General features: G+C 39.2%; 1 protein-coding gene across 12 annotated transcripts in view; it reads right to left on the reverse strand.

The window, feature by feature from the left end:
* DOCK10 (dedicator of cytokinesis 10) overlaps positions 1–27969 on the reverse strand; it is a 263090-nt gene that overhangs the window by 165449 nt on the left and 69672 nt on the right. The window contains exon 1 of one of the 12 annotated variants that reach the window (XM_032857355.1): positions 513–760. The exons of 10 other annotated variants lie outside the window; for them this stretch is intronic. In XM_032857355.1, the coding sequence (XP_032713246.1) occupies positions 513–617 (105 nt within the window). In that variant the 5' untranslated portion in view covers positions 618–760. Of the gene's footprint in view, positions 1–512; positions 761–27969 lie in introns of those variants that run through there. One more of the 12 variants, XM_032857357.1, reaches the window with a different exon arrangement.

A 27969-nucleotide genomic window follows, 5' to 3' on the forward strand; every position in this document is an offset into this window, starting at 1 on the left:
GCAGAAACATTTTTAACCATGAAGAAATCAAATCTTTTTAACCTTTAAAACTTACTATTTTTCACTTTTTTGCTTGGCTCGTTTAATCAAAATTTATGTACACTTTCATAATGTAGATCATTCTTTTGAAGAATTTTAAAACAAACGAGTGATACATGATCAAAATAGAGCAGTAATTTAAGAAAAAAAACCTACAGTTACATACAAGTCATCAATTGAGGTCATAATTGAGGTGATTGTAAGCTTTCTTTAAAAATGAAAATAGTCTAGTAATATTCTAGTAATAGCTTAACTTTTTAACTTCTCTCTCAATACATTTTAAAATAAAGATTAAGTAATTCAAAAACAATGATGTAAATAAAAGAGGATGTTTATGAGCCAAATAGAATATTCTGTTCCATCTAGGACCTTGCCCAGCACCTATGTTAGAACACCACCCACGGCTAATCTCTCTCTGTTTTTTAAGTATTGAAGAAAAGATTAGAAACAAACATTGACATTTGGATACCTACAGAACCTAATCTGTGGATTTCTTCTTGATTTATTCTCCTCACTGTTCTTCTCTTCTTCCGAAATTCACTGGCCTCCCGTTTAAAAACCTTTCCTCTGAAGCTCATTGTATCCTGTTATTTGAGTCGCAAAATATTTAAAAAATACAAATTTCGTAAAACACCTTCCTTCTGAAGCTTCACCAGGCTGAACAAATCCTCCTTCTCTGGTGAAAAGGGAAATGCTCATGCTATATTACCATAACTCAACAGAAAGGAAAAGAAAACCAACAAGTTACCGCTTCCTGTCACTACTAGCTGTTCTGATATGCTTCTGTGCACGTATTCTCCCTAGTTACCTGCTTTAGAGTATGACAAAAGCACAAAATGGCTTTGGACATTTAAGCCATTTATCTGGACATTTATTTAGCTCATAAGTAAATAAATCATGGGATGTAAAATCACCCATGGAACCAAGTCAAGACTGAATTAAAGAGCTGATTTACTATAGGGCTCCATGTCTGCCACTGAAACAGCTGCCAGACTCCACCAGCCTGAGTGGAGCCCAAAGAGAAGCTGTCATAATATACCTGGGATCTGAGGAGTCTATTTCAAGCAATTGCTCATACGAGTGTAGATTCAGTTAGTGGTCTTCCAAGATGGTCACTTAGGGCACAAGGAGAAATTAGAATTTTATTCGTATTGGTTATCTAAATAAATTGTACTCTACTGATATATATATAATATATAATAAATATTGACATGGACACCTTGATTCCCTATTCCAAATGGTTACAAACAGTCAAATAGTTAATTCCTTAATCTGTGCTCACTTTTTCTGGGGGGCTATTTAGAACTACAACTCTCATTTCAAACCTACCTGAATTCTCCTTCCTGTTTTATTCTTCTCCATGACACTTTCTAGAATGTGACACTACTAGACATTTTACTTATTTATGTTACTCATGGTTTGTCTTCCTGCACTCGACTCTATGCTCCACAAGAGTGGAAATTTTGTCAGTTTCATGTACCATGTCTTCTGTGATGAGAACAGTGCTTGGCATCCAGAAGTTTCTCAGTATACAGCTATTAAGTTTAATGTAAGAAAACATGAGGGACCGGAGTGCCTAGGTGACTCAGTCAGTTAAGCGCCTGCCTTCAGCTCAGGTCATGATTTCAGGGTCTTGGGATGGAGCCCCGTGTCAGGCTCCCTGTTTGGTGGGAGGCTCCCCTCCCTCTCCCTCTTTTCCCACTCCCTCTGCCATCCCTTCCACACCTTTTCATGCCCTCTCACTGTCTCTCTCTCTCTCTTTCAAATAAATAAATAAAATCTTTATTAAAAAATGAATGAGGGACTTAAATTTATTATGCTTAATAGTGAACCTAGTCCCCTATGTATATTGTGTTTTGAAATATTAGTTATTGATAAGAACTATATTAATTTGTATAAATAAACATAGACTATGGAAGTGTGGTCAAGCTTTTTCTACTAAGTGTATGAGATAAGAAATATTTGAAGACCACAGGACTAGGAATTCATTGATAAGATGAAACATTTGAAAGATTGATTCAAAAAAGACTGTGTGAGATGGCTGTTTAGTTGAAGATTTTGTTTCTTCACCTAGAGGATGGACCTAGTCATTAGCGCTGCCCACCAGTTTGATGAAGGTGCTAAAGGAACCACTGCTTGTCCACGAAGCACTATTTGGGTTACGAAGATGATTGAAGGAGTATTTCCCCTGAGGACTGATCTTTATGACCCCCAAGATAGAAGAAAGCCCTGCCAACTTCCTAGGATAGAAGTCCTAAAGAAGGAGTACTATGAAGAGAGTAATTATGCCCATTTTTATATTAGGTAAGGTCAGTTCTTAAGATATTTGTCAAAGGCACCCCTGTATAAAGTACAGTATGGGTACATTGTGGATACAGACAAGACACTTAACCAGGAGAGCAATTTCTTTGCAAAGAGTTCTCAATAAGCTGTGAGTTTTGACCTTTAAGAAAGAAAAATAACCAGGTTGTTAACTAGCTCACACATTTTGCTCATGCCCTAGCTGGAGAAGGATTAAGCTAAAGCCAGAAAGAGGGAGTGTTAGGGCAATGTGGGACTATGAGCAAATACAGTGTGCTTTTAGTGGAGACTTTTGTTCAGAGCCCCGTCTTCTCATTCCTTTGCTCAACACATTTAATGGTGCAGGTGCACAGTGGCTGCCTTGAATGATGCAATGAGCAACCCAGAAGTGAGTGCTCCTAGATATCCTGTGGCTTTCCCTTAACTTCCTTCAGGTCTTCCAGCAAGTGTCTATTCCTCAGAAAGCCTCCTTTGACCATCAGTTTAAAACTGTGGCCTTCTCCCCCAACACTTTATTTATTTTTAAAAAAATTTTTTGGCCATAGAGAAAATAGAATAAGATATTTTTTTCTGAGAAAAGAAAAAGAAAAGAAAAGAAAAGAAAAGAAAAGGCCTTCTCAGGAAGGCCTTTCTGAGAAGTCACTTTTGCAAACACAATTCTCGATTCTGTACTGAAGGTGGTGATCTTCAGGAAAACTCTCACTTAACCAGCTCATCCAAACTACAATGGTCCAAGTAGACGTCATCTGCTTATTTAATAAGCCTCCCCCTTCATCACAGTTGTTGTTTACTAAGACAGGCCATTCCCTCTGCCCCAGTAATAACCAGACTTAGTTGAAGCACCTCCATACACCCCAGACTTGAGGCACTCATCATCTATCTCTACCTTGTCAGGCAGTGATTTGTGTAAGACAGAGAAAGAGATAGTGATTGTTCCTTGTCAAAGTGTGGACACTGAGGAAGCATCTCTCAAGAACTATAGGAAAAATAACAAGATACTATAAAAATAAGAAGTGGGGAGGTAAACTGTATCATCATTTTAAAATTACCTTGGCAAACAAGGATTCCACACAGCAAAGCCCTTTTTTTCCGTGGTCACTGAATATTAAGCAATATATGTCTCCAGCTCTGAAAAGATTTTACCCTCTAAGTAATTCTTTGGCATCTGTTAGATGAGCAGACACATGCAGAATTTTCAGATTTAACTTGTTTCTTTTAAGACATTATCAGAGTCTTCCTCTGGTCACCTGATTTCCTGTAAGATTATGCTTCTATTTTAAGAGCTGAAAATAGTGTTTTGCAACCATTTTTAGATTATGGACCCATCTGAGAATCCAATAAAATCTGCAGACTCACTCCCAGAAAGATGTTAGTATTCAGAAAATGTGCATGCATGGTTGGAGTTCTCAAATCTCTGAAGTCCATCCATGGACTTTCTTATCCATGGTAGCCTAAATCCCCAACTTGTGATTTTAGGAGATAGGAATTTGTCTTGTAATAAAGCATTTAGTAATATTGAGCAATTCTTGTGTGACTTCCTCTCTTTCTAAAATTTGCATCTAGTCTGTCCTCTATTCCTCTTTAGGCACCACAGTTCTTTATCCTGGAGTCCCTCCCACTCCTTGACTTCTGCAAAGTGAGAATGACTCATCTGTCCCCTTGCTTAGCTGTTGACTGCAGCTCTCTTAAATACTGGCAGAACAAGACATTTCCAGGCCACATATGGGGATGTCAGATAGGCATAACTTGGGGTGACTGCAAAGGAGGAGGAAATCCTGTAGCATGGAGTGTGCTGTTGCATGGGACGGCTCCACTGGGGACCTCCACTGGGCTGTGCCTTCCTTGATTTCAGACCAAGTTTGTTTCTCCAGCATTCTGTAATACTCCATACCATCCCAATAAATTCCTTTCTTGCTTAAGTTCATAAATGTGTTAGAAATTAAAAAAAAAAAACACCTACCTAGGACAATGGGCAAGAATAGAGATAAACAGAAATTAGAAATTGGTTGGCTCAATCACCAGGAGTCATTGTCAAGCTCATTAGTAGAGATCTGGTACCAATACATCTAGAATTTATTAAGCACTATACTCAAGACATTGCTGGCTTAGTGAGATATGAAGCTAGCCTTAAGAAGCTTGCTCCTGACAAAGGAGTTCACTAGAGTTGACGGAATCTAGGAAAGCTTTATAGTAAAGACAGAGCCTAAGGCAGACTTTGATTAATAGGTAGGCGTTAAATAGGTGGGAGAAAGGTAAAGAATGCTCCAGGAAAGAGGAATGTAGCATGATGAAGACATAAGATAGTATGGTTAAAATCATGGGATCTGGAATCAGCTTGGATTCAAACCCTGGGTCCATTTCTTCCTCACTGTATATTTTCAGCTCAGTTTGCTCATCCTTCATAAACTAAGGATAGCACAGTAGTCACCTCAGAGTTTTTGTGGAAATAAATGAGATGGCACTTAAAGTTTTCAACATATTGTCTAGTAGGTAGAAAGCATAATGACTGCTTATTACAAAAGCTAAGAAGCAGGTCAAAATAGAGTGTTTAAGAAATAGTAGGAAGTCCGTCCTGTCTATACCATGGTTGAGAAAAAGAGGAGTGGTAGAAACAACTGAAAATAGAAGCCAGGGGCCAGTTCATGGAAGGCTTTGAATGCCAAGAAAAGGAGGTTTCTATTGTATCTTGAAAGGCATGAAAAACATGAAGATTTTTGAATTACAATTAAAATAGTGCCTTTGGAAGATTTATTTGGCAGCAATATTAACCCAGGTAGTAACATAGAATGGTGGAGGGTAGAAAACATGGCAACACAAACATAATCTTATATTTCACTGAGATTATAAATGAGACCTGACAATTAAATGGAAAATCAATGGTAGTTGATCCTTACTGACCAAGTACTGGGTGCTGGATGCTGACCCAAGTTTATAACACCCTCCTTAAACCTATGACACTGTGAGCTAGGTATTATTATTATTGTTATCACCACCACAGTTTTACAGAGGAAGATATTTGGGATGGTACCTGGGAAGTTAAGCCATTTGTCCAAAGTCTGAAGCAAGCAAGTAACACAGATGGGATTTCAGCCAAGGCAGTCCAGTTCTAGAGCCCAAGCTTTTAACCAGAAGGGAGGTTCAAAGTTGCCAGCAGGTTTCTGAGTTTGCCATCAAGGAGATGGATAATATGACCGAAGGACATAGGGTAGTAAAGAGAGAGGACTTCTTTTCTTACCAGTGCTGATGTAGACATGTTGAAGTTTGGGTGACGGAGACAGGAAAACAGAGATGTCGAGCAATATTGTTGTATGTGTGCTTGGAACTCATGAAAGACTCAGTGCTGGAGATTTGAAGCTGAGAGTCACTAGAAGAGTTAAAATTGAAAAGTCTAGAAGTAAACTGAATTTTTGGAGAACAGAGTAGCACAGCATTGAGAACAGTCTTGAAGTTCTTTTACATATGATAAATGGAAGGCCATTTAGGAAATTGAGAAGGCACAGAGATAAAGGAGGGGAAAGGACCAGGGAAGTGGGGCATCCAGATGCACTGGGTGGGGAGTTCAAGGAAGGTGCCACATGGCATCTGAGGAAAGATGGATGTAGGACCTAGAATGGCCAAAAAGATTCATCATGAAAGATAAGCAAGATGAAAAAAAAAGGACCTTGCAGTCTTGGATCTAGATAGATCTATATTTGAATTCTCTTCAGCCATCTATTAGATGATCTCTGGCAAGTTACTTGGCCTCTGTCTGCCTGTTTTTTTATATATATTCAACAGAGCGGTAAGTATACAGCTTATAAGGTTGTCATGAAATAATAAGTGTTAGTACCTGGCATTGAGGAAAATATATGTATTTTACATATATGCACATAATTCCTATATGTATATATATATAAACATTTATTGAATATGGTGAGTATTTATTAGGTCTATATAAGTTGTATTTATGTATGGACTCACCTATATATACATATACATATACATAGAAAATACATGAATACTTATGTGTGTGTGTGTGTATATATATATACACATATATATGTGTGTATATATATGTGTGTGTGTGTATATATATATATTATTTCAAGTCTGGCTCCATAGTGCCCAGACAGAGAAAGTAAGTTTGCAATTTTCAATAGATAAGAGTCTGGATACTTGGAAGTTAGTTAAGATGGGAAATATTAACCATATTTTAGAAGAAATAAGAATTTGAATGCTAAGATGATACTTGAGGAAAGTTCTGTTTGCATTAATTTTCTCTTGCTCCTGGAACAGCTTATCACACATGTGGTGGCTTAAATCAAGATGCATTTGTTATCTCATAGCTGTTGTGGATCAGAAATCTGGGTACAGTGTGGTACAATGTGATTCTCTGCTTGGGGCTTCATATGGGTGTCAGCAGGGTTGTGTCCCTTTTTGGAGATGCTAGGGAAGAACCTGGTTCCAGGCTTATTCAGGTTATTGATAGAATTCAGTTCCCTGTAGTGGCCTCGTTGCTGACAACCAGGGGTCACTGTCAGAGTCTAGAGGCTACCTGCATTCTCTGGCTCGTAGTCTCTTTCTGAGCTAGTGACAAGGGCTTGATTGAACAAACAGAGAGTCTTGGGACGACATCTTTAGAAAACCATCTCCACAGAGTTGTATTCTGGATTACAGCTTGGCTTTTGGGCTTAATCTTTTTAAAAACAAGTTTAACATCATGAATGTATTGAGAAAAAAGGTTTATGTGAGGTCTGTATTTGACTTTTGAGTGTCCTTTCCACTGGTTGCAGTGAAGATGCTGGTTGCAGAGGACCTAAGAAATTAGTAGGAGGAGACAGAAAATTGCCTTATAGTTCCCATCCTGGGAAAAACCAGTAGTGAGATATGAGTGAGAAAAACAATTATAGCTCTGAGGAGGGAAAGCAGAACCAAAGAGACAAATTTGGAAGACAAATAGTGGTGGACAAGTAATCAGATATATAAACACAGAAAACAGAAGCAATAAGCTAAGGCAACAAATCATAAGGTCATTTTTTCAAGACTTATTTATTTTTTTAGAGAGATCAAGCCTGTGTGAGAAGGCAGAGGGAGAGAGAATCTCAAGCAGATTCCCCACTGAGCATGGAGCTGGATGCAGGGCTCTATCTCACAACCCTGAGATCACAACCTGAGCCAGAACCAAGAATTGGACACTTAGCCAACTGCGCCACCCAGGCACCACTATGAGGTCACCTTTAAAATGTTTAATTCTATTTGCACAATATTTGAATAGGCTGTATTATGGGCAAATGATATCCTCACTGAACCTAAGAAACCAGAGGACAGAAACTTGGGTTTCATTGACACTGCATCTGAGCCAACTTGATAAAAATGATCCAAAAAGTACCGTTGAGAATACAGAGTAACTGAAACCTTGGTGGTTAAGTCTTAGATAGCTACACATGATGTCATGCTCGAATCCGCAAAGCCTAATTTGAGCAACCAGTGGAGCAGTTTCCTGTGTACTTCCACCTGCTTTCATGATGCCCCTTGATTCCAATTTTTTCTCCCTGCTAAGTTCTTCACCATGTGCTATATTTAATCCTTCATTGTTAGAGGGTATTTAGATAAGTCATTTTATTTTTTCTCTTCCATTTCTGATCGATTTCCCCATTGCCTGCAGGTTTGTGTGCTACATGGCTTTGGTCATAGAGGACAAAAAAGGCTTTGTCTCTTGGTTCAGCTCGCCACTGTCGACTTCGTTTAGAGGAAGTTAATCACAGGTAGCTACTTCTTCACTGTGGTCTCTCCTGAGCCTGGCCCAGGCAGCGGCACTCTTTACTGAGGTTTGCTACTTCCTGCTGAACAGCTCAGAGCCACCCTGAGAGAACCTTGAGGGGTTTAAATGAACACAACAGGGGCACCTGGATGGCTCAGTCCCTTAAGCGTCTGTTTTGGCTCACGTCATGAATCCTGGAGTTCCAGGATCAAGTTCTGCATGGAAGGGTGGGGGGGAGGGGGACTGCTCAGCAGGGAGTCTGTTTCTTCCTTTCCCTCTGCCACTCCCCCTGCTTGTGCTCTCTCTCTGGCCCAAGGTCTCTCTCTCAAACAAATAAAATCTTTAAAAAAAAGGAACAAAACAAAACCCATTTCTTTTCTTTTTATATATATATATTTTTTACAAAACCCATTTCTAATGTAAATCTTTCAGGGGGCAATGTCTGTGGAATACAACAGTTCTATCTATCCTCTAACTTCCACTTTAAATAGCATTTGTTTTATTTATTTATTCATTTAAATTTTATTTTTTTCAGTGTTTGTTTTAGTATAAAATATTGAGAAATTTCGTGGAAAAAAAGGGTGCCATGCAGTGTGAACCACTGAGGGAGACTATAGACATGGCAAAAATAGAAACAGACAGCAGTTGTGTGTGTGTTTGTGTGTGTGTATGTGCACTACTGTGTGCATGTTCTGTGTCTGTGCATGTATGTAGGCATAAATGATCTTTACTGCATTGAAATAATTTATAGTATTCAGTTCATAGCCCTTCAAACATATTGTAAACAGGTTGTAATGATATTGTTTATATTGTTGAATTTAAATAAGTCTTGGGGGTAAAGTTTCCCACTTAATCAGGATTCGATGTGGGAATGAAGGGGGTTTAAAAAAAAACTCATTGCTTGCAAAGTCTCGTGAGCCTATCTTAGAATCTAATAGCAATCAGTGAAAGGGTGATAGCTTTTTCCTTTTCAATTGTGGACTTCATCACTGACTCACAAATATCTACCAGGAGAAACACTGCAGCCTAGAGGTATTCATACTCCTTGCCAATAACTATCTTAATACATTATATAGGAAATGGGGAAGATTAGCTTTAGTGTTTGCCCTCTTCTCAATGTCCTGTTGGGTATTTAGGTATTTATCACCCATCCCAAAGTTTTTTCTGCTTTATGGTTAAGACACTCAGCCATGCTCATTGGTCTTTTACAAAGCTGGGAGATCCTAAGAGGCAAGCCTTCATTTTTATGGAGACCATGCCTTAACTTACACTCTCTTGCCACCATGCTCAGAGCCAGAGCATAACAGCATGACAGTAACAACAGCAAACATATTATATGATGCTCTAGGCTTATGTTTCATATATTTATACATACACACACACACACACACACACACACACACAGCTGGAATCTTAATGCTCTTTAAAAAGTCATGTGGCTAATTCTTCACCTAATGTTCTTTTCCTATTAAAAAAATAATCAACCTCAAATTAACATACTTTCTACTGGACAACTTTTCTTCTATCTTTTAAAGAAGACTGAAAGGTATTCTGGATTGAGGCAGATGATTTCCCTCTCAAATGATCAGATGAAGACATTCAAACATAGCCTCCCAGAAGATGGAAGTAGAAGGACTCTGAATCAATGCTATTATCTTTGATCATAGGGACTACTGCCCAACAGCCTTTTCCCCCAGAGACAGGCATTCTCTCTGCTGGCTGGCTTGGATCCCATGCCGGCTTCCCACTGCTGGCAAAGTTAACTACAAACTAGAGTCATTTCTTTTAAAATAAAATAAGCACCCAAAATTGGCCTCCTATAGTCATTCCAATTGCTAATGACCTTGCTTTCATGATGACTGTCACCCCCTGTTTAATAATTACCCTGAAAATCACATTGTACACAAGTTTTATGGAAAGGGCCAAGGTCTTTCAAAGTTGTGACTCTCTAACGGAAAGATTTGTTAATTTATATAACATGAGCATCACATGTATTCTATTCTTGAGGTGGTCATTTTACTGCAGGCGGATGTGTCTTTACAAAGAGAAGGCAGTGAAGCATTCTTACCTAAGCAATTTTGATAAGGAGACAAATTGTCATGTAAATGCCAAACCCAGAGCATACATGTCACCAACTACTCAGACCAACACTGTTTGCTGGTCCATCTGATTGATAGCCTACGTGACCTCTCTGCAACCAGTCTGCCTACAAACCATTTCTTTAATGATGTCGCCGTGCACTCTTATCTCCTAGGGCCTCTGCCAGGAGGAGGCAAAGCTAATAGCAGACTGATTTAACCACTTAATGCCTTGCATGGTAGATATTGGAGAATAATGGCAGAGTATCGGCTTTTCCAGTCAAGGGCTTCTTTCTATTTTGCAGAGAATTAATTGTTGGGCTTGCCTGTAGAGCTGTATGCACTGTGGTAAATTGTTGACCTTTTGAAGTATGATAGGTCAAGGTCCCCAGTTAAAGGACAAATTAACCTTCCTCTATCTGTTCTTGTCAGGTGCCCAGGAAGGACTGAAATAGCAAACAAACAAGCATTGGACAGCTCTGACAGGGCCACCAGTAAATCTTTAATCTGGTTGATAAGAATGGGAGCAAATGCAGAGAGGCTCCAATTCTTTGTCAAATATTTCTAGGTCCTGGTCCATGCCAGGTATGAGCGATAGACAATTAAGACAGATTGCCCATCCACAGTCCCCGTGAGAGATGGTGGTACACATCAAACAATCTATGGAAATATAAGAAGACAGAAACTAGGTGTCAAGTGAAGAATAGGAGCCAGAACATGAGGCCACACAGCCATGGGGATATGAGCCAAGCCAAGAATCACATGGGAAGTTTGCTAAAAATATGGATTCCTGAGCCCTCTCTAGGACCTCAGGAGGCCTGGTGGGGCCCCAGTAATCTGGCTTTGTAACTAACATCCAGGTTATTCATTTGAAGATGCTATGCAGACTACACTTTGAGAAACCATGACTTAGAAGCTGGTCCACCTAAATAATTTCCTTAGGTAGAAAATCATATAATAGTGCCCTCTGGGACCCCATGGCCCAGTGCAATGTTCTTTACACTAGGCTAAAATCTTATTTATAAAATCAAATGTTGGGGCACCTGGGTGGCTCAGTGGGTTAAAGCCTCTGCCTTTAGCTCAGGTCATGATCTCAGGGTCCTGGGATCAAGCCCCACATCGGGCTCTCTGCTCAGTGGGGAGCCTGCTTCTCCCTCTCTCTCTCTCTGCCTGCCTCTGCCTACTGTGATCTCTGTCTGTCAAATAAATAAAAGAATCTTTAAAAAAAATCAAATATTTTCTTTCCCTTATGTATACTCAGTCAGGCAGAATTAACTAACCAGCTACATCACCCTGAATGTTTTGGGGACCAAGGAGAAAAAACCCTGGAGTGAAACCAGCCATTGAAAACTGGGCCAGAGATGGTTCCCATCTCCTTTCATTTCCTCTTTATTGGCCATCTCTTGGACTTTTGTAAGTCTGATCATACTTGTCCCTTAGTTATTGTCCAAATAAGGTTTCCTCAAACTTGGAATACTGATGGACATTTTGGGCCAGATCATTCTGTAGAGGGCTATCCTGCGCCCTGCAGGATGCTTAGCAGCACCTCTGCCTCTCCCCACAAGATGCCGGTAAATCCCCCACCCCATCTACTGTGACAGCCACCAATGTCTTCAGACATTGCCAAATGTCCTTTGGAGCGTGAAGGGAGGAGGAAAAATCACTCCTGCTTGAAAAATCCCTGGTCTAAATCCTAATTTCCTTGATGATGGCTTTCAGGTCCAGTGACCTTCTCGCAGATAACAGAGGTTGCTCTCCAGACCAGGGCTAGCTCCTCTTGAAAGCCAAGTTGACAGTCAGTTGCTTGGAAGAACCTCAGGGCTACTGGCCTTCCAGTCAGTCCCCTGTCTCACTTTTCCATACCTCAACAAGCCATTCCTGCAATTAATTTGGGTCTGGGTTTCTGTTTCTGTTCTAGGCTGTCCTTATCAAAGCACAGCTATCACTTGCTGGGAAAAGATCTGAAGCCATTATCCTCTTCACTAACTTGGATTTCATAGAGCCCAAAACGCAAGCATATTTCAGCAGCATGAAGGATAAGGTTGGGAGTGTCGTATTTGCACTTGTGGGTATGATCTCTGGGCTGGAGTCTGTGGGCCTCTATGTGGTTCCTGACCTCCCCATGCAGTTGCTGTGGGCCTCTGGACAAGTTACACAACCTCTCTGAACTTGAGTTTCCTCACCTGTAAAACGAGGATAACCACAGCACCTACCCCAGTGAGTGCTGTGAAGCTTAATGAAAGAATATTTATAAGGAGTTGAACACAGTACCTGGAGTAGAATAAATGCTCGGTGGTTGTTAGCTATAAGTTTGATGAGGAGACAGTTGCGTTCAGGGTGTAAGTGATCATAGCCAGCTGCCACCATGTTCAGGGAGCAGATGTTTGCAGATGTTTGTGTACTGAACAGCAGAAAGAGTGGGGGGTTGAGGATGAGAAGGATACCAGCTTTAAAAGTAGCAGTGAAAGGGAAAAGACACTCCAAAATGAAGGGAGTGGTCATAAGACCCTGTTGGCCTGGATGTGGACAATTAGGCTGAATGGCCCCTCTTCCAATGCACACTGGATCCTTCACAACTGACTCCTTTGTTCTTGTTGTGCCTGCAACCCTGCACATTTCATTTTAGAATCCCCATTGTGCACAACTACAAAAGCTTCCAATTATCCTATTTCTGTCATCTTCCTTCATCCCACACAAAAGACCCAAATGCCAAGGAAGTTAAGAAAGCCAAGATTTAACCACTATCATATGCTTTTTTATCTTTTCATGGTTACTTTTCTGCCCAAGCAGGACTGTAAATTCCCAGAGCAATAAACAGTATCATCTTTATGTCTGCACTATGCCGGGTCCGCTACTGGCATGCGGCAAATACCAACATTATAATTACCAATTTGATGTTGTGAACAGGAGAAAAGGGCACTGCACTTTCTTTTTCTCTGTCTTTGTCTCTCTCTTTCCACAACTTTCCGAGGCCACAGTGAGTTTTGCAGGACACTGACGAGGAGACATTTAATCTGACTCTCTTGCTTTGATCGACCTTCAGGGTTATATTTTCAGTAGACAGTTCTGAATCTGTGTTCACTTCTTATCTTTTGGTGCCCGTAACTACTGAGTGGAGACTGTTGTTTGTAAATCATTTCTTTTGTTCCTGCCAAGTGCATGTGTACTCACAGTGAGAAGAGCGTGGTTGACAGACAGGAGGCCTGTGTTCCAGAATCAATCCATTTACTGATAGCCCAAGTACCTTGGGCAAGGCAGTCACCACTCTGGACCTCATTGTCCTAAAGCTTCTTTTTTTTTTTTTTATCTCTAAAATTCTATGTGTGAGTGTGTTTAATAAAACAATTTGTATTATCCATTTTCAGACAGATTAATGACTAGGCTGAGAAAATGAGTTTTTTTGTTTTATTATTTTATTTTATTTTATTTTATTTTATATTTTACCTCAAGTGCCACTTGGAAAAGAAAGATAAGCTGCAATCAGATGCCTTTCTCCATATCCAGTCCAGATAGCAAACCCAGAGAGATGCTACCTGTCCCTTGCTCCCGGTTCCCAGATAGATTTCATTTCAGAAGTAAACAACTGTGCCTTCTCACTAGATGATATTGTCCTTGAATCTTTTACAAACAGCACTGAAAAGAATTTTGGCACTGTTTTCACACCCACTTGTTTTACTGATATTCCTTGATTTTCCTATGGGGGACATCTCATCTATCCCTTACCTTCCAGAACATGTCAAAGAGGGGCTCTGACTCTGCGTGGGCTGGAGCCTTGAGAAGAAGGTCCCAAAGACAGAAAATGTGATTTATATCAAACACTACACCAAGTCCTGCACTCTGTGGTTCCTGGGACCTTCTCCCTCCTGTGCTGATTAAGACCTGCTGTTGAGTTCTGCCTTCAGTCTGATGGGCTTTCCCCACCTTCATACTTCATTCCTCTTGACTGAGGCAAAGCCCTGCTCTCTTTGCAACCATGTTACATTTGCAACCACTTATTTATTTACTCTGAAAATATGTAAAGATACTGTGCTAAGTATTTAGGATCATTGGAAAAATAAAACAATTTCTTTGTCTTTATAAAATTGAAAAGAGAGGGTTTGGCAAGTGCTGCAATGGAAGGTTTGCATTAGAAACTACAAAAATCAGGGGCACCAGGGTAGCTCGGTCATTAATTGTCTGCCTTCCGCTCAGGTCATGATCCCAGGGTCTTGGGATTGAGACCCACATGGGGCTCCCTGCTCAGAGGGTAGCCTGCTTCTCCTTTTCAAGCTCCCCCTGCTTGTGTTTCTTCTCTCACTCGCTCAGTCATAAATAAATAAAATCTTAAAAAAATACTAAAAATCAAACAGATAGAAATCTCATTTTCCCCCAAGTATCCTTTTTTAAAAGATTTTTAAAAACTTATTTGAGAGAGAGAGAGAATGAGTTTGGGGGAGGGCAGAGGGAGAGGGACAGCAGACTCCCTGTTGTGCGTGAAGCCTGAAGCAGTGCTTGATCCCAGGACCCTGAGATCAAGACCAGAGCCAATGTTAGACACTTAACCCACTGAGCCACTCAGGTGCCCCTCCCAAGCATTCTTTTAAGCACTAAAATCAAACAAGCCAACACATAAAAAAATACGCTCATTACCTTTCTTTCCACACACCATTCCACATGACCTTATCTTCAGGTTAATATCACCATCTACCTGGGTGATAAAATCAGGGACAGGATACCCATTTTCAACTTCCCTTACTCCTCATCTGCATAACCAGCCCATCACTAACTTCAAATGATTATATATTTTCTCTTGAGCATTCCTGTCATTACAGTAATTTTCCTACCTGATGCCAGGTTCGACCATGTTATTCCCAGGCTCAGAAGTCTTAAACAGGCTACCCAATTGACAACATTAGTGTTTCCCAAGCTGTTTTCTAGACCTTCCTGATGTGCGAGTCAGTGCTTCTTCTTTTAAAGAGACATCCAATGTCAAATAAACCTGAGAAACAGTGGCTTGAGCAAAGCCAAACCAGTGTCCTCCCTAAAGAACGGCCCAGGGCTTTCCATTTCCAACATGCAATGTGAATCTCTTGAGGCGGGTGTTCTAGCCAATATTTCCCACTCGGATTTTTGCACAGACGCATTTTCTTACAGAACGCCTCATATTCCCTGACACACGGTCTGGGGAATGGTCTCTGCGACGCTGCAAATGCAGTGAGACACCCGGGGAGACAATATAAAATACTTTCCTTTTTTTTTTTTTTTTTTTTTCCCTATAATATTTTCGAAAGACAAGATGATACTAGCATCTTTTCCAGGATAGATGGAAATTGCAGGAGTTTATGTGAAGAGGTCTGAACTGGGACAGATACCGGTGCTAAAACGAAAGGAAGGCAGCATGGTGGCTTGTTGCCAGGGTGACTGTGGCCTTGGGGGTAAGATCGTTGGATCTCTGCCAGTTTGGGCTCTGCTCCCACCTGGGAGACCAGCAATGACAATTCAGAGCAGCATAACCAAGATACTCGTGCACAGCTGCAAGGGAGACACATAACTTAAATAACTGACATAATTTGCTTACACTGGACAAAAGGTAGTATCTATTTACGTACGTGGCTTTTGGTTTCTTGGGCCTCTGTGAAATTTCAGCCTAATAGGATAAGGCAGGGACAGATTTTCATGGTTGTGTAGAAAGCACAGAATAAGCACTGTTCTCGGCATGAAAAATAATTCATGATCCAGTTATGGTGAAAATATGGGACATCTGAATCCTTCCTCCAACCCTGCAGTAGCTGGTGAGACTCTGGTCTGGTTTGTAAGCAGAGTTCTGCAAGGATTTATTGCTTTTGATGCATTAGTTTTCATGTCTTCGGCTTGCATTATGTTGCTGAAAATTAAGGGTCGGATATTCATGACCACATTCCCCTTTGATATTTTTATAGCCAAGAAAGGATAGTCTGACTTAGTATTATTTAATTATACCTGTGGAAATCTTTCTGAATTAAGAGTCAGAGTACACGTTTTTTGAAATCTAAGTATGATCTTTAACCATACACTTCCATTAACGTCAGAATCGTTTGCCACTCCTATCACTCAAACATGCTGTCATGTGTTGCAGGCAGTGGAGTCCTCACTGGCTCAAGATGGAATGTTGAATTAAAGGGAAGCTCTCATAAAAACTTACAAAAGAATGACAATCAGACAGGCAATGACTCAACTTGGTTCCCCACTGAAGTTTTCCTGTCACTAATGTTTTCTGGGTTTTTTTGCCCACTCGTGTGTTAAAATATTAGTTGATAGCATTTTAAAAAAGAAGATTTTACATAAAATCTCTGGTCACTGGATTCTCTTAAAAAAAAAATTCAAGATCTGATGATACTGATCCTACCTTTGGACATGGGAACAATGCCCAAATGGAACAGTGGCCACACCCTTTGTGTGGGCCATGCATTCTTTAATTTACCATGATCACCACTGCTCCTATCCATCTCCTTGTCTAGCTTGTATGTGCCAAAGGTGTTTGGGTTGAAAGCCCTTGACTTGAAGTCACATTCAACATCGTATCTTTCAGTAAGGCTGTTGTAACTGGGAATCTGATCTAAGCCTTACTTGATCCGGATCTCTACATTTAACAAGTAAGCCTAAAGATTTCTATGGCCAGTATATTTGCAGTTAATCCAGGTCTATATGAGATGAATAATTTACTCCTGGGGTTTCTCCAAATGGGAATATGCACCAATATCTTATTAATACCATGTAGTAATAAAATTGTGTTTCTGTTCTCACATTCCTACCAGAACATCCCCTCCTTGAGTGATTTGACAAGAGAACATTTCTGGCATTAGTTAAGCCATAAAATGGATGAGTGTACACTACATTTCTTCTTTAACTTTTCAAAATCAGAACCATTTTGGGGCTTGTGTGTAAAATTAGTGTGGCCGTTAATGGCATGGTTCAACACCTCTTCATGTAAGTTATGGGAAAATGACACCAAGAAAAAACCTTTAAGAAGTAACAAAATATTTGTTTTAAAAGAGGAAACAGAGGCGTGTGGGTGGCTCAATCTATTAAGCATCTGCCTTCAGCTCAAGTCATGATCTCAGGGTCTTGGGATGGAGCTCTGTAGCCCTGTGTAGGCTTCCTTGCTCAGTAGGAGGTTTGCTTCTCCCTCTGCCCTTCTCCCCTATTTTTGTGTGCATGCTCTCTCTCTCAAATAAATGAGTAAAATCTTTAAAAAAATAGAAGAGGAAATTTTAAGTAGCAATTTTATATTAATGATGAAAAATCATAAAAGCCTTTATATAAGAGGTTATCGTGATATTTCTTAGTTATTTATCTATACATTTAAAATTATCCCCACCATGCATTTTTAGGACATACCAGATCTGGATAAGAAAGTCAGCACCTTGTTCAATAAAATAAGGATGGCAGATTATAAATAATCTTAAAGACACTTGATAACTCCAAAACTCTATTATGTTAGAAGAGTATAGCTATGAAAGATGGACAAATGTTTCCATTTCTTCTCTCCATTTATCCTTGGAAAATTATGAGAATATCATTGCTTTTTCTTCATACAGCCTCCCTGTACTGGTAATCACCTAAGTTGTGATGAAAGACTGCAGGAGAATTTCAAATAACTTAGTGATTTCATAGTACTATTTCCAGATATGCTATGACCGCATTTTTCTTCACATTGAAAGATGGTCAAGAGAGGATTCTGCCGTACTTCACACTCTCTAGCAACATGCAGTTATAGTGACACTTTTCTTACTAGTGTCAGAGAAGATTATTTAGGAATAGGCTTATCGCCGGAATCCTCCCTCTAAAGTACCTACACCATTTTCTTGGCTTTTCCATCATTTCCAGTCAGGGTTTCCCTGCTAGAATGGTTAAAATTGGGCAGAGAATCACTCCTAATGTCCCCATCTATCTCAGTCAACTACCTTTCTGGCCTCTGATCTCAACATTAAACCACACAACTTTTAAACTGTCCTAGGAGTATAGTCCAAATATGATGCCAAGACTTTGTTTGCTGACATCTTTTGTATTAAATGACAAATGCTTATAGCTTAGCCTCACTGTTCCAATAATCAGCTGGACCATACACCAAATTCTGCCCTCTGAAAAAGAGAAGAATGAAAAAATGTAGAGAATCAGGGAAAAGATGAAGAATATAGGAGGAATATGGCATCACACCCAGCTTCTCTCAAACTGTGAAAGACGAGTAATTAAAATAGCTTGAAATAGTGTAACTATTGAATGGGATATTTTTATTTCAAAAACAATAACACTAACAACAGGAGGGGTTGAGAAGGGAGAAAGACAAAGTTACAGTGAATTTCTCTAATTCTCCAGTGTAGGTGCAAGCCCATTTTTCCCTAAATTATTTTGATATATGATTAACAAGGGGAACAATTAGCAACTTTCCGGCTTGGATTTAATCCTGTTACTATAAAATTTAATAAGGTTGGGCTTGCACGTTGGGAACACAGGTCACTCCCATAGGTTTTTTTTCAGGAAAGAACTATTTGGCTCTGGAAGGTATCTAGCATCTTAATCCAAAACTTATTACTTTCATAATGCCTGGGAAGCAAGATTTAGTGTCTAAATAATGTTGGGAGATAATATAACATTCACACCTATTGGTAGTTGAGGAAAATGGGACAGGGATGTTCAAGAAGGCAAGGAGGCACTTCAGATGTATGTGTATGGTTGGTGTGAAATCCAGCTGGATGGGTCTCAGGGACCTAAACATTATTTGGTTCAGAATCATCATGCTTTTACAATTTGGTGTGAAATTCAAAGAGGTATTTCCTCCATATTACATTTTCAAAGTATCTATTTCAAGTTTATGTTTGAAAGGACTAAAATGCAGGATGCTGAGGGTTAGACATAAAACCTCTTGTGGGTGTTTTCCTTGGTAAAATTGAGAGAACTACCTGTGTTCAGGCAGATGTAATTAAAAATACGTCACTGAATTTCAAATAAATTAGAAAAACTCTTTAAATGGTAAGTTGCTATAAATACAAAAGATATTTGATAAACAGTCAAAATTTAATATGTCATTCATTTTCTAAATGCAAATGATTCTTTAAGACAGCTTGATCTTTAAACAAAATCTCTCTGAAATAGATAACGCTTGATTCATCAATAATTCTTTCTTGAGGACTTCTGGGAACCTAGGAACCGAGGATCCAAGAATCAAACATGATTTTTCCATAGGTTTAAATCTTGGCCTTCAAATATTTCTAAGAAAGACGATTATTGGTTGTGAATATCATAAACAAATTAACATTTAAATTTCCTCTTTCACAAATATGCCTTCAAGAAAGCAGAAATCCCTGCTTTTTATTTTTTTTTCTTTCTTCTTTTTCCTCGCTCTTAAGAGGGAAGAATAGCAATGTTAGAAAAACTTATACCTCACGGACACAGGACTAGGAGAGGGAGAAATTCAGAATTAAGTGGATGGACATAAGGCTGTCCACTTTTATTGCCAAGTTATTTCTAGTGTGAATGTCCACAGCAAAGGTACTTCTCCCTGATGGGTCATGTCAATCCTACTGCATCAGATAAAGGGAAACAAGACAAGAACTTTTACTAATCAACTTTTTAATTGTTTAGAACAATATTAATAATTATTAGGTTGATTTTTTTAAAAGATCAGATTTTAAAAAAATAATCAGATTCTGGGGGCCTGGGTGGCTCAGTGGGTTAACCCTCTGCCTTCGGCTTGGGTCATGGTCTCAGGATCCTGGGATCAAGGCCTGCATTGGGCTTTCTGCTCTGCAGGGAGCCTGCTTCCCCTCTCTGCCTGCCTCTCTGCCTACTGGTGATCTCTCTCTCTGTCAAATAAAAAAAAAATCAGATTCTGGATTGTGCGTTTTCCTCAAAATATAATCATTCAACCTTCTAAGTGTATGGAATAAATGGCCTATCCAATGCCAAGTGCTTTAACTTCACAGTGGGCAGAGTTTGAGACCTAGCCAGAATCCCAAAAGTGCTCAAATTTCCTGTTGTATAGAAGATGGAGCTGAAACTGGCATATAGGAGTTATGAAAGTATATGTTTGCTAATTGCATACCTAAAAAGAGGTACTGTTAAGCATTTTTCCATGGCAAATTCAATGTTCAGACTCAAGTCTGCAATTTGCTTTTCTCTCCTCATCTCCCAATATGATCCTTATATAATCCATAATGCAACCCTGCTTGGATAGATTCTTGTCTTCTGTTTCCCTCTGATGAAATCTCATGGCACTTGCTTCGTGCTACTCTTGTGGCACTTACCTATTTCTCTTTAGGTTGTATTCACTTAGTACAAGCCAACTGTCCTATTGCTGGGGCTATCTTCCTAGATCCATAGTTTCTTAATTACTGTCCTATCCTTGAGAGAGCATAGTATCAGAACTCTCATGGCAGCAGGTGCTCTATGATTATTAAGAATTTAACTGTCTGCTCTAAAACTTCCATATAATATGTTTAAGTCTGAAGTCTAAAGCACCATTTCTCAAGAATGTATTTCAAAGGGCTTAAAGAAGAAACTTGAATTGTACTCATATACACAGGAAGGACCCCAGGCAGCATATAAAACTAGAATATTCTGCTTCTCACAGGATTATTTCAAAGAAATAATTTTTGATCTAACCATGTTTCTCATATATATATATGTATATATATATATATACATACATATATATATATATACATATATATATATATATAAACTTTTCAAAGAGCCATCTTTAAGTGCCAAATGAAATGCTAATTTTGGAAATTAGAATGTATTATTAATCACGTCGTTGTGGCTTCCAGTGAATGTAATTACTTACTATCTATGGCAGAATTGAGCTAATTGATTAATGTTACCCTGTGAAAACGTAAGTGGGCACAACAGACTCTGACGCCTTCCGATAGTCGGCAAACAATGAGGGCCGAGCCTATACGTCATCCACTCTCAGCCTGCTCTTTCCCTCCAAATTCTTTTAAAAGACATTTCTGAAGAGCCTGCGTATTCCTGAGCCGTAAAAATTACGTGGGCAGCTAGGGAAGCACAGACGGATGACGCCAGGTCGTATCTCCAGCTCTCTGCGTAAGACTCACTATAGCCAGATTCGAAGGCATGGCCACTTCGCCTTGGGACCATTCTACACATGTTGTCTTGAAATACAAAGTTAACTATTACATGGCCCTTTAAGGTTTACGTAACACTGAATTTCCATTTTTCTACAACTGTCAGTTCCCGAATATAGCTCTTGGAGCAACAAAAGAGAAATGTGGCTTTGCTCCTACTTTTTAGAAATCTTAGGTATTTATTTCCTCCTTCTGGACATCAATAAGACTACTGCCTCTGCTATGTGAATCATGAAACTGATCATAGAGGCTTTAAATTTTTTAAAAAGATTCATTTATTTTAGAGAGAGTGTGAGCAGAGGGAGAAGCAGAAGGAGAAGAAAGAGAATCTCAAGCAGACTACCTGCTGAGTGTGGAGCCCAACTGGGTGCTCGATCCCAGGACCCAGAGATCAAGACCTGAGTCGAAATCAAGAGTCCAACACTTGGGGTCCCTGGGTGGCTCAGTCAGCTAAGCTTAGTCTGCCTTTGGCTCAGGTCATGTGTTCCCCCCCCACCAGCCTCCCTCTCTCTCTCTCTCTCTCTCTGTTAAATAAATAAATAAAATCTTTAAAAAAGAGAGAGAGAGAGTGCAATACTTAACCAACTGAGCCACCCAGTCATCCCCTGATCATATAGGCTTTAAATCTGAGAAGTTGGGGTGCCCCGCGTGGCTCAGTGGTTAAGCCTCTGCCTTCAGCTCAGGTCATGATCTCAGAGCCCTGGGATTGAGCCCTGCATTGGGCTTTCTGCTCAGTGGGGAACCTACTTCCCCCTTTCCCTCTGCCTGCCTCTCTGCCAACCTGTGATCTCTCTCTGTCAAATAAATAAATAAAATCTTTGGGAAAAAAAAATAAATCTGAGAAGTTATCACACAGCATTCCTGAGACAAAGCAGAATAACTCTCATTGAAAAGATGCATAAAAATGTGAATGTGACAAAGAATATAACTGGCTCTATAACAAGTTTCTTTGGACTAGACCTTAATACTTGCTGGATTTATGGGCTAATTATGTTTTACTGAGGCTGTGAAAAAAAAAACATGAATAAACCCGTCAATGCCAGCTAGCTCATGAATATAAAATTAAATACCACCCTAAAGCAAATATTCAAGTAAAAAATAAAGGCTCACATTTAACCAAATCTGTGATGAATGAGGCAGGAATCATCAATATATTTGGAAACTCCATTATCTCTAAAATCTTGTAGGTCCTTAAGCAAGTAGGAGCTCATGAAATGATCCAGTCCGTTGGACATGAATCATTAGGGTCAAACAGATAAAATTCAACCTACCTTCTAACCTTCTCTAATATTAGAAAATTTGCCTTATAGACTTGATGAGCTACATAAGTAAAAATTTCAGTGTTTGCCCAATGGCTTGGCATCTGCTAGGATGTACCCCAAATACGATTTTATAATGAGTTATCTGAAATTGCTATTTTATTTGGTGACTATGACAGAAAGTAGGTTATATCAGTAATTTTAATAGGTCTCCTTATCAAATTACAATAGAGAATCAAATAAAAATTTTGTCCTGTGCCCACACATCCTGGGTCTTGATCATGTTGAACTTTGTGATTAGAAAGATCTCTCTCTTTTTTGGGGAGGGGTGGAAAAAACTTTTATTTTCATTTATTTTTAAAAAATTAATTAATTAATTTAAAAATTTACATTCAACTAATTAACATATAGTGTATTATTAGTTTCAGAGATAGAGTTCAGTGGTTCACCAGTCTTATATAATGCCAAAACCTCATATTTTGTTACCAAAAAAAAGAGAAAACTGTAAATAGGTGTTATTAACCACTGTAGGGTTGCAGTGGAGTGAGGGAATGTGTGGAAGAAGTCTGAGTAAATCCCCTGAAACATTTTCATTGTTTATCTTATTATTGACATGCAGTACGTAATACTGTTTGCATAGCGTTTACTTCTTTTACAATTTAAAAAGTACAAAAAAGAAGAACCAAGAAGCTTTATTCAGTCTTGGTTTTTCCTCTTTTGCAACTGCCGTTTTCTAATACCTATTCATTCTCCATTTGGGACAAAGATCTTAAGAAGAACCACCGGCTGAATTTTGAGTGGATTCATCTAAATCTGCACCATTGAACATGGAGTCAGGTAGCCACCAAGAAAGTAGAACAGTGTTAAGTTATGACCATGACCATGTACCTAAAAAATAGTATTTGTTAGGAAATCAAGCATGTGTGAAACAAAAATGACAAGGTGAAAGCTAACAGAAAATGATATGTTTAGTATTTTTGCTGACTGAAATAATTCCCATATGGTATTTCAGGAAGAGCGCCAGAAAATAACCTGAAGAAACTATGAATAGTTTAAGCTTTGGATTCGTTAAACCGTAAGAACATGAGTCTGAGCCTAAAAGAATCCAAGGCAGGGCATGTTCTGGGACTAAGTAAGTAAGCCCTTCTCTGCCAGAAAGGGTTTTGCTACCAAAGTGTGAAGCCTGGGGCTCACCTCCACCCAAAGGTCTTAACCTCCTGTAACCTACCCAGCCCCCATTCTCAATTTCTTGCTTCCTCTGTGGTCTTGAGCACATCACTTCTTTTAATCCACTTGGTATTGAGAAATCCACTTGGTACTGAGGATTTGGTATTTTCTGTAAAATGGTGATAAATCGACATTTATTGCTAGAAGGTAAGAGATTAAATGAAAATCTGTCTGCCAAGATTTAGGAATTTTACCACAAAAATTTTGTCCTCACTAGCTTTATCCTCACAAGGTTCTAAGTAAAATAACAGATTCAGTGCTGGGTGGCTAATTAAGATAATAGATTACTTTTTCCATACACACAGAGCTCCATTTAAAACTTTGGCTCCAGGCTAATGGATAATATCCTAGCTGAGTCCATACCCAACTTCATGCCAATAAGGCATGCATCCATGTAATCATGAACTATGCTTGTATGGTTACAATGGCTCCCTGTGTTTAAATGCAACACAAGGTTACAAAGTTTCTTTGACTGCAGAACAAATGGAGCCAGAGACACACATGTACCTCCAGATCTACCCACACAAACCTCAATCATACTGAGCTAGAAGGTTGGGAGGGTAAAGTGAAAGCAGGGCTTGCCAAATGCAGGCAGTAAAGCCTGCAGGGAGGCCCAGTGTCTTCAGCAGAACCCCAGTACAAAACTCTCCAGCTGCCATTTCTTTAGTTCTCCTGGTCTCGGTTTGAGATTGTGTTCTCTGCTCTCCCCAGGGGGTTTTCTCAATGAGCAGTTGTCTGAAGAAGTAGCAGTTTTCCCACACTGAGGGCAGAGGCTTCTTCTGGTACTTCTTAATTTAGATAGTGAAAATCTCCACAATCCTGTTTCTCCTTTCAATCCTTCCATCTTCGAAGAAGTCATCTAAAGTCTTGATGATTTTTTTCAGTAATTTTAAACACATCTGTAGTGAAATATATTTTCCTCAATAAGAGATCGGAAAAGCACCTGAAAGATAGCTTAGGTGATCCCAAAGGTGTTTAGTATTTTGTGATTAATCCATGCACAGTTTGTAATATCTTTTCGTGTTAGCTGTGCCCAAAAAGACATACTTGGGATCAGACTCTCTCTTCCCCACTTATTGCAAATGAGTCTCAGGGCTGTTGGTCAAGACAACATTTATAGAAATGTTCATTGGTTCATTTGCCTGTCTGTCCCAACAAAAGCCTCCCCTGCCTGAGGATGTCAGACCCTGAGGATGATTCCGCCCCAGTTCCCTCAGTTATAGACCTGCCACTCTCTATTCAATAATCTCAGAGCTCAGAGAACATCATGGTTATATATCATCTTTAACTCAAAACCCATCAGCATTCTTTTTCAACATTCTTTGCCCACAACAGTGTGGGCAAAAATGGGGCAAAATATGGCACCTATGAAGAACAGAGAGATTTAAGGAAATAAAAATTAGAGTACGAAAGTGACACAGATGGGAATGCCCCCTTGTTTTAGAGTACAAAAGCAGACTCATTTTAAAGCAGTCCTTACAAAAAGACCTCTTAACAACCCAGTGCTACTTCTATTTGAAAGCGAAAAAAACGCATTTCACACTTCATTTCTCTCCCTGCTCAGTGAGCCCCTTCCTCGCTTACATCTCTCTTTGTCCTTGATCCCCATCTCTGCATTTTGGCTCACTGATTTCCTCCAGGAGCTTTCATTTGGAGAATGTCTTGGTTCACAGGCTTTTTTCACTGAGTCCCCTTTCTGAATAACTTTTTTTTTTTTTTTTTACTTGATGAGTTTCTTAATATTCTAACTTCCTTATCGGGTAGAGAAGTGAAGAACCGTCATGCATACCAAAACGTCTCCTTAGAATGAACACAAAATAATAAATAGGGCATGTTTTCATGTAAAGAAGTCATTAATTTCTATGAGGCAGGTGGGAAGTAGGTATTTTGCTCATTTTACACATGAGAAAGAGGCACAGTGCCTCAGTGTAGTGGGCATTACGCTGCCTGCTTTTCCTTACTATTCGTTTAGGTCAACAGCCCTGTGAGGATCCATTACCATGCTACAGGGCAGGCCACTGAATTTCAAAGAATGCAAGGAATTCTCCCATAGTCCCAAGTTTTTCAAATGACACAAGTCTGACACCGAAGCCCAGGTTAACAATTCTGTTTCTGTTACAGCATAGCATTTGGGAGTCAGAAAAATATTTCTGTCCCCCACATAGAACTCTGTAAACTCTTAATCTAAAGAGATTACAAGAAAGTGATTTGCCTATTTTATTTTTAACTCTACAGATTAACTGGAACTCGTTGTATTTAATTCTTAAAGAAAGATCGAGAGACTAGTTTAGAGCAAGAGTCCCTTATTTATAGAATGGCAGAATTGTTTCATCCCTGCAGAGATTTATTCCTCTAAAACAATCAGAAAAAAAAAGCAGAAACTGGATAAGATTGGCTCTATTACTGATGTTAGTATTTTGCAGTCAGCATATACGTGGTTTTAGCTGAAATTGCGCATATACTCTGGAACTACATCATCTTTGGATTATGAGGATGGAATAATATGTAGTTAAAAAGAGTGTGTGTCTCTCCTTTTGAGACCCAGGCAATGTCCTTGTTCTACCACCATCTCTTAAACAAATCACAGATGTCAACTTGTCTCTTTGGCCCTGACTTCCACCTTTCAAGTGAGGCGAAAATTCTATCATCGCCAATTCCTAATATTTCATTTCTCTGTATAATCTATATGGAAAACCCTGGATTTTTAAGAAAAGACCCAAACAGTTTGCAGTATTGGACACTGAGCAGAAGGATTTCCAGGCACATGATCTCAGACCTGAGTCAACAGAGCCAGGAGGGCAGGCATGTCCGTGGGAAAGGAGAGCAAGTCTAGGCTGCTGGAGAGGAGAGGAGGGTGGGGATGAAGAAGTGGGCATGCCTGGGCTGCAGGGAAGTTATAGGTTTGACAAGAGCCACACTGGGCTGGTCCCTGACTTCATCTCTAGCCTGGGTAGTCTTTTCACTTTTATTTTTTGTGTTTTTGTCTGTTTGACTCATTTGCCAATTTGATAGGGATGACATTTATGCACATACATTTTTAATTTACCTCAAATCTTCTTATTAGTGGATATTTTTGTTTCCACTGCCCCTCCCTACATGCTTTAAAGACATTAAATGATTTATTTTGTGTAGTTTAGTTTTGTTTTAATCAAAGAGACAAACACCCATTAAGAGGCAATAAAGCATACACTGATAAAGGCAGGCAGAATTGTGCACCACTCATCACTCTGTTTTAAGAGAGGCAGGTGGTATAATGGGTACAGGCAATGACTCTGGTTCAAATCCCAGTTAAAGTCCTTACTGAATGGGTGACCTTGGGCAAGGTCAGTAATTGCTCTACATGCACTGTACAAGGCAGCAGCCACTAGCCGTAGGAGGCTGCTGGGTGCTTGAATTGTGGTTAGTGTGATTGAGGAAGTGAATTTTTCATGATAGTTAATTTTAATTAATTTTGATTTAACTCTAAGAACTGCTACTATCTAGTCATTTGAAAATGTCCAACTAGCTTTGAAATAACTGAGATATGTGAATTTACTCTTTCAACTAGTAAATTTTATGAAATCTAAATACTGAACAAGTACTTGGGATATTTAGTCTCCAAATCGAAATGTGTTATAATCAATAATACATATTGAATTTTGAAGACTTACTATAAAAACATATAAAATATCTCATTGATAATTTTAAATGGACTATATGTTAAAATAATAATAGTTTGGACATCGTTAAATAAAATATATTATTAATTTCATTAAAAATTAAAAAAATACAGCTCATAGGAATTTTTATATTATGTTTCTTGCATTATATTTCAGTTACACAAAGCCACACTTTAATATCTTCTTCAATGATACAAGAATAAAAACAATTTCCTCCTTTGGTTGTTGTGGCAACAAGAAAAGGTAACTGTGCGAAGTTCTTAGTGAATTGTCTGACAAAGAGCTGGAAGTACTCACTAAAGAGCTATTATTTTGTGAACACTATTTCCATTCCTGCTTTCTCTGACATAAAAAGGAGAATTTGATGATATTCTGTGGGATAGTCAATCTGTTCCCCTCAAGTGAATGGAAACAAAGAAGGCCACTGATAACACAGAGGTATCAATGATAGGGTTGCTGATAACTTACCAAATAAATGCATATTTTGTTTTCACTTGCTGGATTTCTATTTTGTAAGCTTTATGACCCGTGAGATTTGGTGTACATGCATTCATTCATTTA

Source organism: Lontra canadensis, unplaced genomic scaffold (genome assembly GCF_010015895.1).
Source record: "Lontra canadensis isolate GAN:19392208 unplaced genomic scaffold, GSC_riverotter_1.0 scaffold13, whole genome shotgun sequence".
NCBI classification, from domain to species: Eukaryota; Metazoa; Chordata; class Mammalia; order Carnivora; family Mustelidae; genus Lontra; species Lontra canadensis.